Consider the following 11,861-nt stretch of genomic DNA (forward strand, 5'->3'; position numbering starts at 1 on the left):
TCTAGGGGAGTTGGAAAATGAGCCTATTTTCAAAAATAGTGGAGTGTTCCTTTAAGCCCCGTTCACACCAAGAACGATAACTATAAAGATAACGATAAAGATATAGTTCTAAAAATCGTTCTCAATATTAAAGAATAGCAGAGTCCACACCACAGCTATAACGATAAAGGCACAGAGAAACGATATCGTTGGAATCACTTTCAAAACGATTTTTCTCCAGCTGATGAACGATAAAAAATTGACAGCCAATCAGAATCCATCCTGCTGTAACGAGCTCGAGAATTTAAAGCGGCAGACGCATGTGCGCTTAGAATAAACAGACGATATTGTTCGCTGGTGTGGACGCTAATATCGTTATCTTTACAGTTATCTTTATAGTTATTGTTATCGGTGTGAACGGGGCTTTAGTGTCGAAATCAGGATCAAAATCTCTGATTGTTTCTTAAAATCAGAAGGTGCAAAATAATTGGAAAGGAATATATGGCCCTGGCAAGGCAAAACTTGGTAACTACACATTTTGTTGTATGATAATTAAAATGTTGGCTTTAGTAGCTAATTATTTACAATTATTTGCAAACAACATGTCTTTATATTTTTACTTTTTTTTAAACACTGTATAAGTGTATCACAAGGGGTTCATCATATTTGGGGGTCCTTGGCATTAAGTAGTACTGGACTATTTTCATAAAAACGAAGTGTGAAAAATGATAGACTAAATAAACAAAAAAAAACTTGAAAGCCATTGTTGTAGTTTCAGTCTTGCTAGTGACTGCAATTGCTTTTGTAAGTTGTTATGCCCTCTCATCAAAATGCTTATTTTTTCATGAAGTCTCCTAGCATAAGACCAAATAAACACTCTGTTGAAGTTGCTCAGAGAATGTGCATCAGCTATGCCTTACCAACAGTTGTCTGCACTTGAACAGCCCAAAGCATTTTGGTAGGAGGGTTGGGATTTACTGCTGAATAATACATGAGGAGGAGCCACACCAATGTCTCACCCAGGCTTAATGAAAGAGAACATGTCTGCACACAAATCAGTCATGAATAAACATCAGACAGTAATTAAACTTGGTGGCAGAAACTTTATTCATTAGTAAACAAGCAGGAGCACAGCTTCCTGTGCATGGTGGGGATTGGGAATTGAATGGTAATTGGAGGCCTTGTCTGCTATTGTTTAGCATCATTGGGAAAGAGCAGGCCTGGTCAGAGACAAAGCTCAGAAGCTGACCTCATTATCAGAAGTTAATTCCATGGCACTTAATTTGCTGCAGTTGGTAAAGACATAGCTGTCAAACTGAGGCCTGTATCTCTACTGCATAATGATTAAAGAGCTTCTCTTTATTCTTGATTTAGATGGTACTCATAAATATTACAGAAATCTTTGTGTAATTTACTTTTTTTTTTTAAAGTTTAATATAGCTCGGTGTGTCTAAATCTCTAGTAGCTTACCCAAAAAATAATGTTTATCTGAAAATGTACATGTGGTTTGGTAACATTAGTTAATCTAAATTGATTTTATTCAAGTCAATATTGTTATTTATCACCGACTAAGGTAACAACAACAAAATGTAATATTTTACTTATTTCACCAATAATATTTATGTGTTTGACTATTGGATATACATTACCACTCAAACGTTGGGGCCAGTAAGTTTATTATTATTATTATTATTAATTTTATTTTTGAAAGAAATTAATACTTTTATTCAGCAAGGATGCATTAAACTGATCCAAAGTTACAATAAAGACATTTTCAATGTTACAAAAGATTTCTATTTCAAATAAATGCTGTTATTTTGAACTTTCTATTCATCAAAGAATCAAAAGCAGCACAAATATTTTAACACTGAAATTATGCAAAATGTTACTTAACCAAATTAGCATATTAGAATGATTTCTAAAGGAGCATGTGACATTGAAGACTGGAGTAATGGCTGCTGAAAATTCAGCTTTGCCATCACAAGAATAAATTGCTTTTTTTTAAATATATTAAAATAAAAAAGCAATTTAAAAGTTATTTTAAATTATAAAATATTATTCGCAATATTACTGTTCTACTGTATTTTTTGCTCAAATAAATGCAGCCTTGATGAGTAGCAGAGGTGTGAGACTGAAACATTTAAAAATCTTACCAACCCCAAAGTTTTAAAAGATAGTTTACACACTTTGAAATGCATTGTTATCCTTTCTAAATATTAAATTTGTTTTTATTAAAATTGTTTTGCCCTTTCATACAGCTGATGGTTTAAACACCATATATATATAATATATAATTCATGTAGCATTATGTCTGTGTTGCTCACAGTCCTTAAATTTGTGCTCAAACCAAATGGAAAAAAAGGGACACTTTTTGTGACTACTTGGGGTTTGCATGTTCTGATTGTACTTGGCTTGAAATGTTTGAGAACCACTGTGACAGAGGATATGCTGTTTAAACGAATGCATCTTCTGTTTCTTCCTTTTCCGCAGCCTGCAATTGTAACCTCCATGCGAGGCGCTGTCGTTTCAACATGGAGCTTTACAAACTCTCCGGGAGGAAAAGCGGAGGAGTCTGCCTGAACTGCCGCCACAATACGGCAGGTCGCCACTGCCACTACTGCAAGGAGGGCTACTACAGAGACATGTCTAAGCCCATCTCTCACAGAAAGGCCTGCAAAGGTATGAAGGGTACTGAATCTAAACACCATGGGCGAAAAGGGCGACTGGGTTTGGTCTTAAGGGCCCAAAGTCTCCTTAGGAAAGCAGAAAAGACTAAGGCTAAGTGATTAGCTGGCTGTTTTCTACACAAAGAAATTCACATAGTACCTCAAAGGAACCAATTAGATGAGCCGGTGACTATTCTTAATGCGTTACCCATTCGTCAAATGAAGGAGTCAGCAGGTCCGAAGGAAGAATTCTCACATGTGCTCCTCCACCCCCATGTGTCTCTGTCAGCATGCAGCCCAAGGACAGGGATGTGGGTTGGGGAGGGGTGAAGGAGGAAGGTTACATCTTTCTGAGTTATTGGGATTCATTTGGGGGATGGTTTGACAATACAAGTCAAACAAACAGAGCAGAGGTGTGAACTGATCCTTGTTACAGGTCAGATGAGTGAGAGGAATTGAGGTTAGGGGGAGGACGGACAGGAAGAGAAGATACGCAGGAGGGAATAAGCGAGCAGCTTTCCACAGGTGTGCAACTGGTTGGCAGCAGCACACTTACCTGGGAGCTGTCCAGAAGAAAAGAGAGAAAAAAGGACAGGCTATTCTCACCTAACTTTGCCGCAGGGCAAGAGGACAGGAGCAAAAGCTTTGTGCAAACAAGCCCCCATCACACCTTAGCATGTCCTCATAACAAGGTCCATTCTGCTGCTGTCCGTGACGGCTTAGGATCATTTACGTCCAGCTTTAGCTCTGGGTAAAATATTAGGTCTGTGCTGAAAGTTAAAAGGCTCTGTTTTCCCAAACAGATAAATAGGTAAATAAATAAAAGCATCCATCAATTTGACAATGAAAACGGTGGGGAATGTTTTCGCATCATGTGAGAATGTTACACTTGAAGGCTGAACAGAAGGTGTTTGTTTTTTTTCCACAATACCATCAGCATGCATGAGTTCTCATTTACAACATCCACACAACAAAGCAATTAACCTTATTCCTGCTGTTATATAGAAGCAGTTTAGGTTGTAAAGATGTTTGATTTATATATAGCTTTAAACTAAGCTAGAAAAACAACAACATATTTGAATGTGCATTTTAGACATGACATTTAACAAAATTCATTTTGTGGCATACTTTATTTTTTAAATGAAATTTTAGACATGGCATATAATAATTTTTGTGGATTATTTTGTAATTTTGAATTTTTATATTTTTTAAATATTTGTAATTTTAACAAATATATATTTATCAAATTTTATTGTATAAACAGCAGATTTTTAAATAAAATAACACCTTAAAATTTTCAGATGAGGACTGGTTGATTTAGGCATACAGTTTTCAACTGATTTAGGCACACTGTTTTATGCAAAATTAAACATATTTAATTCATGTAAAAGTAAAAGTGTGTTGTTTTTTTAGTTCTCAGACTACATATCACATTCCTCCTGATGAATATGAAAAAGATTAAAGGGGTCATATGATGCTGCTAAAAAGAACATTATTTGGTGTATTTGGTGTAATGAAATGTGTTTATGCGGTTTAAAGTTCAAAAAACACATTATTTTCCACATACTGTACATTATTGTTTCTCCTCTATGCCCCGCCTTTTTGAAACGCTTTTTTATAAAGAATATCTCTTTGGATTTGAGACTTTAGTCTTTGTAACTTTACAGATCTTCTTTATGCACCAAGAGCTTGTAACACTCTAAAGAGAAAGGAAAAAATGAAATCGCATCATATGACCCCTTTAATGAGCATATAATAATATTCTCTGCATGGAGAGGCATTACAAGAATGCATAACCTAACCAACATATCCATTTTACCATACTCCAGACTGCATTCACCCCTCTCTGGGCTCTCGTTTGATTCTCCTGTCGACGTGGAATGCAAACAGACATTCATCATCCGACTGTGTGTTCCGCTAACCCCCATGCTATGTGTCTTATTGAGGGAAGAGAACTTCTTTTTGTTTTCACTTCCTTTCTCCTGTGGACAAGACTTGATTCTTTCAGCATCCCATTACTCTCATTGGTGAGGTTTGCTCTGTTTGGATATGTTGGCTGGTGCAGTGATGCATTTAAGAATTTTGTACACACTTCCATAATACAGTGTGCAAAAAGAAAAAAGTCTGAAAATGCCAAAGGTCGGCTGTGAGCTTGAATATGTTGTTTTAAAGTGAACTATTTTGTGGTAGAAACTCAATCAGATTCACAGGATGTGACATTAGATCACTCTTTTTTTTTTTTTGCTTTCGAAAGGCTTCTGTAATTAAAATCAAGGGTGAATAATCCTGCAGGTCTCTGATGACCCTGAGCCTCTTTTCTAAAGTTTTATTAAAATGATCTGCTTTGCTTGGAAAGTTAATGAACTCTTCAGTTTCCCTGAGATTTGAGACAGAGGCCATGGAGGATTTCCCAGGCGCTTGGAATTAGGGTCAACAAACCAAATGGAATTCACTAATGGTTCAAGGAAAACTTTGAAAAGAATAACAGACTAAAAATAACCGTAATACCCTTTAGATTGTTAAAGAATTAGTAATAGACCTTTCAAAATATTCATGTACTACTATGAAAGATGTATTAATGGATGAAATATTGGGGAAGAATCAATTCTGGATTAAAAATGCATCATTGTGACCCACAACCATTGAGAACTTGTTTCTAATGCATATACTTCGTTGTAAGGGAGATTTACTGCAATTCTTCCGAACTTTTTGATTTAACTGAAAACTCCCAGTGCTGAATGTTTGCTGTTGCTTTCATCTGTTTGCATGCTTTTGTCTGTCTCTGTACATTTCTCATTGCTTTCATTCTTTCGCAACAGTCATCCATACTTGTTCTGTTTTTGGTCAAGTCATTTATCTTCAGGTTCAACTGCCTCATCAGACTTTTGTGTTATTTTATGCTCTGAACATTTATCAGCACGGCTAGCATCATCACAATAGGCACAAGCTCAATTTTTTTGAGTATTTTAATATTTTACTTGGATATTTATGTCGGTTCACTCTGGGTCTCCTACTCTTGATGTTTAAACACTGGCACTTTTCAAATGAGAGGGAGACCTCGTGTTAATCTCAGCTGACTACATCAAATCAAATGTTGCTTCATTTTAAATTGTTCTGAAAACACATTTCATCGTGATTTACAAAATCTGTAACTTAAACAAGTCATTTTGTTCGATTTAATCCTGAACTTTGCCAGAGTTAGAGCCCCTAATGTAATTACAATCAAACACTGTCCAAGTTATACAGCTGTATTAGGTTACATCAAAACAGATGTACAAAAAAGGATGTGTGGTAATTATAGAAAGGTGACAAATGATATGAAGCATGATATTTAATTCCCGCCAAAGAAAACATTTTCACAAGCTAAATATGTGATGTATTGCAAGTTAATGAAAATAGGTGCAAGTATGTTGTAATATAAAGCACCTAACTCCCCTCATGCTCATTCATTTAATGTGTTCACCACACGCTTTCTCTTTTTCTTTTGACAAGTCCTCACACTCTTAATCAGAGCAATGAAATAGTGGCAACTATATACTATAACAATTTACTTCAGGAAAAACAATTACAGTATGTTCTGCTCTCGTACAGAGCTTCAAATCAGAGGCTCCCTGTTTCATGTTCAACATAATATGTGTCTTCTTGAAGGGAATGTTCACCCCAAATCCTTCTTATCATTTACTCACCCTCATGTCATTCTAAAACTAAATGACTTTATTTCTTATGTGGGACAGGAACGAAGATATTTTGAAGAATGTTGGTAACCAAACTCTAGACATTTCTCAAAAAAGTTTCTTGATATTCCTCAAAATAGCTTCCCTTCAAGTGTATCCTATTATGTTTTATACCCACAAATGACTGGCAGAACCACCCAAGGTGGACTGAACTAAATAAAAATGTCAAACATCAAATTTATTTTGGTCACACTTTATTTTAAGGTCCAATTCTCGCTATTAACAAACCATTAACTATGACTTTTTCCTTAATAAACTCCTAATTTGCTGCTTATTAATAGTTAGTAAGGTAGTTAAGTTTAGGTATTGGGTAGGATTAGGGATGTAGAATATGGTCATGCAGAATATGTGCTTTATAAGTACTAATAAACAGCCATTTTGTTAATAATAAGCATGCTAATAAACAACTAGTTAATAGTGAGTATTGGTCCCTGTACTGAAGTGTTACCCTTATTTTATATTTACTGTGAAGTCATATTTCAAAAACCACTTGTTCAATTGGGCAACTGGAACATTCCCTTTAAAATTCATAAAGAATGATGTGGAGAGTCTGCCGCACTCTATTAGGTTAGAGCTTCTAATGAAACTTCAGCCATCTGATTTGTGACTTCACCCTTCATAAACCACACTGTAAACACACAAAGCGAAGGCAGCTTTGCTTTGCAAGGTGCATCTCGTTCCTCTCTTTGAGTTGTTTGCTCCATAAGATTCATTTATTCTTAGGAAACATTTGCTAAATCATTTCTCCTGCCCACTGGAGTGAGCGACTCCTTTGAAGATTTGATTTTGTTAAATGAGCCATTTCGTTTCAATACAGTAAACCACGCTTAGATCATGTAAGTGTGTGGCGCTCTGCAAACTGTCAGCCGCACCGGACCGTCGTCACCCCATTGGGTGGGCTGTTAAATGTTCAGACATTTTTGGTTAGCTTGGAATCTTGGTTCAGTATTATATTAAATGTTTCAGTTTATATGGATTGCTAAGAACTAGCAAGCTAAAGAGAATGACATCAGTCTCTGATGGGATCCCAGGCAGCTAAACTTTAGCCAGTCAATCTAATTGTGCCTTCAGTGTGTGGTTGCCATGGGTTTATATACAAATAGACAAAATAAAAGGCTCATTTTCTCCCCATCCTCATTAGGGTTCTGGGAAAAGCTGAGAAAGTTAGTACTGAGTGCGCTAGTAGAGATTACGTTTGCAGTGAGAGCTGTGTAGTATTTGTGGTCACACTATTACGCCTTCCACTTGAACATGTGTCTTGCATTGTCACAAAACTGTACTATTATTAACCACAAATAACCTCTTCTGTTGGGGATTTGAAAATATTGTTTTTCATTACCTCACTTTTCTCATTAGATTTCCAAAAAACTACTTCTTTTGTAACTGGCTTCAATTAGATGAGAATGTACTGCATAAAAAGGACAACTTGGCAAAACGTTTGTTGACAAAAAGACGTGGTGCTTGAAGTGACATTCATAATTTCATCAAATGATTATGCTAATGCTCGCTATTGCGAAAAAAAGAAGAAGAAGAAGAAGAAAAAAAAGAAAATTTGTCTCAAAACACCCTAACATGAATTTAAGCAAAAACAGACACTCAAAAGATATCAGAAAAACACTCAATGGTGTTTATAGTGATGTTGCTGTCATTTTCTCTTCCCTTTATTAGCTTCAGACATTTTTGTGGGCCAGCGCAGAAACTAAGCACTACAATACTGAGCCTGGGCTGAGCTGGCCGTCCTCCAGCAACACACAAATTACCCCACCGACTCTCAACATGCTGTTTTTAATGGAGGAGAGGAGCTCAGACTTCAGACAGCAGCTTTATGCTGAACTATTGGCAGGGATCTAAACTTCTCACATTGAGCAATCTAATCTAGTAAAGCTGCCGCATGCACATCTCTTTCAAATGGATTAAATGCTCTCATCAAGCACTTAATTTTTGGCCTTTAGTCTTTATTTTTCTTCTATAAATGTACTATATATACTGTATATAAATGTATACAATGCTCCAATAATGCTCTAAATATGACAAAAAACACCATGAAAGTCCATATTTGTATAATTGTTTGGAAAAGTGGAAGTGGAGTAACAGGATGTTCTTTAAAAAGTCATAAAAGTTTTCCACAGAAAAAAAGAAGGTCATACAGGTTTGAAATGACATTAGGGTGAGTAAATAACAGAAGAAATGTCATTTTTTGGTTCTTTTTAGCTTGTCTGTGAAATAAGCAGTGTTGGGGAGTAACTCGTTACATGTAACGGAATTACGTAATTTAATTACAAAATAAAAGTAATTGTAATCAGTTACAGTTACTAAGAAAAAATGTGTAATTAAATTACAGTTACTTATGAAAATGTTAAGGATTACAAAGGGGGTTACATATGACTTTTTCCACACACACTCCCACATACAGATTTAATTGAGTTGCAGTGGCTACTCTAAAATATGAAACACCAATGTTTCAGAAGTTTATAACATGCTTATCCGATATAAAAAATAAATTTAAAAAAACGTCAGGCTCGTATATTAATAAACTCTCAGCTTGGTACTTCTTTTACCAGGGACATGGCAGTGTTGAGAGTGAGTGGATGAGGAGAGGAAACAGTAGATCCATATCTACTCCAGGAATCTGGTGTAGTGCCACCACTTCACTGCTAAGTGGACAACCACTTAAACACTCTCCAGACAGGGTCTTATCAGACAGCAGAAGCTAAAATGTTTGAGAGACATACACCTGCACTCCATGTGTTTTACGTTGATTAACTCGTTGACCCAGTCTATCTGATTTGGACAGTTGTTGGCAAGATGCCATTTTCTCCAAGAAAATTATTTTCTGTAAAGTACCATTGTACTGTATTATTGTACTTTAACCATTTTTTTAAGGCTTAAGTTGCAATCAGTTTTTATGGTAATCAATATTATGCCAAATATGCTGTTCATTAAACCTAACTTTTACCTAACCTAGAATATTGCTTGAGCAGGCAACCACTGCAATGAGATCAATGAGTTATGAGTAAAGACCCTCAATTAATGATCCGCTTACAACGGCTCATATATATATATATATTGCAGCCGACACCTCAGCATTTAGTTCTTTTTAAGACTCTTGATCATCCATTTCCACAAAGACAGAAAATCATTGCTGAAAATGACCTGCGCCGCATTTAAGGGTGTGAAGCTTTTTCATTTATTAGGAATTAGTCAGCTGAGCTGTTTATTGAATCTTTAGGGCGTTTTAATGCACATTTGTAATGAGAAACAAAATGTGGCAATTTTCTACATAATGACAACTCCAAAGACAAGACGTAAACTTGGCTTTAATGACAATAGAGTGACAAGCGACAAGAGACAGACATGTAGGGAGTGGCTGTCTCTCTGCACCGTTCCAACCTTGGGACTGGAACTTCACTTCACTGCTCTTAGCACAGGCTTAAAAGAAATAAAGTTTAAGCACAACTCTCTGTGCTTCATTACTCATACAAATATATGAGCCAATTTACTCATTTAATGTGTTAAACATTTGACAGTGTATCGCTTCTACAGTGCTGGTGGGGGAAATATTAATTAAGTAGCATTGGACTCTTTGCGAAAGTAACTTTAATGTAACCACCCATGATGGGAATTTAAGAAAACGGACTTGAAAGGAGTTTTGACACAAAGGCAATACAATCAGTTCACACGCTTTAAGAAGCGGAGAGAGACGCTGAGCCATATGTTAGGAGAAAGACCTCCCAAGAGGAAGGAAATGTGACAGACATTATTGGCACAAGCACAATATTCTGATGAAAACACATGAAAGCACATGTTATGGAAACATATTTTAAGGAAATGTGTTTATTATAGATATTTTTTTTTAGATATTATAGATATTTTTGCCAATTTGAATATTTATTGTAATACAGTGGTTCCAAAACGTGTTTAGACATTTCAGAAACTCTTAAAAATGTATAAAAGGTTTTGCATTAGATAAAAAAGTGGCATTGTAAAGGAATCCTTTCTTGCAACATAATTCACAAGAAAAAGAGTATATATTGTGTTGATAAAAGACAACAAAAAAGTGAGTTTTTGCTTAGAAGATATTAGCAGAAAATTACTAGTTGATGTGACACCTGTGTGATCTCTAGAAAAAAAATCACATATAAAAAATATAAAAATGTCTAAAATGTGAAGTAAATTCTGGAAAAAAAAAAAGCTTTCAGATATCAGGATTGATATTTTTTCAGTTTTATATTTTTATGTACAGTGACGTTTTTAAGGTTGACTTGAGTGTCCAAAAATGGCCAGATACATTTAGGGGCCAGATACAGCTGTTCAGAGAGACTTTATCTTGATGTGCCCTGTCTTTATGTGTTTATGGTTTGAGTTAAATGCATACTGAGGAAAAAATGACATTCTCAAGCCACTACTTATTTAAAATCATTGACTATCATACCGAAGTGTTTTGAATTTGTATGTGTATGTGCATGCTCTTGTCACGAGACTGGTCACCACTTTCACAAAACACACAATGTGTTTTTCAACTGCTTCACCAATCTTCACCCACTTATTTCCCCAGACTTGGGCCCTTAAAGCTACTTTTATAGTTTATCTGTGCTTTTTGTATGTATGTACTGTTTGTATGTGCTTTTCTTTTATCTCTTTTCTTCTGTTCCTCACAGCCTGTGATTGCCATCCTGTGGGGGCCGCGGGCAAAACCTGTAACCAAACCACAGGCCAATGCCCCTGTAAAGACGGTGTGACGGGTATCACATGCAACCGTTGTGCTAAAGGCTACCAGCAGAGCCGATCACCCATTGCCCCCTGCATAAGTATGTGGATCACTCAATGTCAAGATCTCTATTTTTTTCCACTTCAATCCCCAATGAGCCATAATGCACTTGCAAATGTTTCTGTCCATGGAATGCTTGAAATATTGAGCTGAAACTCTTCTAAAGGACTGTAGGATCTATTTCTTATGGTCAAACATGAAAATCTGCATGTATGAACAGTCACAGTGGAAAGACTTTGAAACTATGTCTTGTTAAAGGGTTAGTTCACCCTAAAATGAAAATTAGCTTGTGTTTTACTTACCCTCGAAGCATCCTAGGTGTATATGACTTTCTTCTTTCAGACGAATCCAGTCAGAGTTATATTAAAAATGGTCTTTGATCTTTCAAGCTGTTTAATGGCACTCAGCAGGTGTTGCAGTTGAACAGTCCACAAGTCGTCAAATAAAGCTTGCGCATTCATAATAAAAACGTACCGCAGAGGGCTCCGGGGGGTAAATAAAGGCCCCCTGTAGTGAATACATGAGTTTTTGTAAGAAAAATATCCATATTTCAAACGTAATAAACACTTTTCTCTTACTTCCGCTGACTGTCATACACTGAAGCAGTTCTGGCGGATGACGTAAGACGCGCGGCGTTGCGTGATTAGTGACGAATGCGGAGAGAGAACAAAACAAAACGCCGGTCATGAATTAGAAGTACAAACCGAGGATTTG

At 36.1% G+C, this 11,861-nt stretch overlaps 1 protein-coding gene across 2 annotated transcripts in view; it reads left to right on the forward strand.

Moving 5' to 3' along the window:
- LOC107757426 (netrin-1-like) overlaps window positions 1–11,861 on the forward strand; it is a 59,826-nt gene that overhangs the window by 36,473 nt on the left and 11,492 nt on the right. Inside the window, exons 2-3 of one of the 2 annotated variants that reach the window (XM_016574896.1) lie at window positions 2,470–2,658; window positions 11,038–11,187. In XM_016574896.1, coding sequence (XP_016430382.1) covers window positions 2,470–2,658; window positions 11,038–11,187 — 339 coding nt within the window. The remainder of the gene's footprint in view (window positions 1–2,469; window positions 2,659–11,037; window positions 11,188–11,861) is intronic. The other variant, XM_016574897.1, reaches the window with a different exon arrangement.

Source organism: Sinocyclocheilus rhinocerous, unplaced genomic scaffold (genome assembly GCF_001515625.1).
Source record: "Sinocyclocheilus rhinocerous isolate Xijiao unplaced genomic scaffold, SAMN03320098_v1.1 scaffold1134, whole genome shotgun sequence".
Lineage (NCBI taxonomy): Eukaryota > Metazoa > Chordata > Actinopteri > Cypriniformes > Cyprinidae > Sinocyclocheilus > Sinocyclocheilus rhinocerous.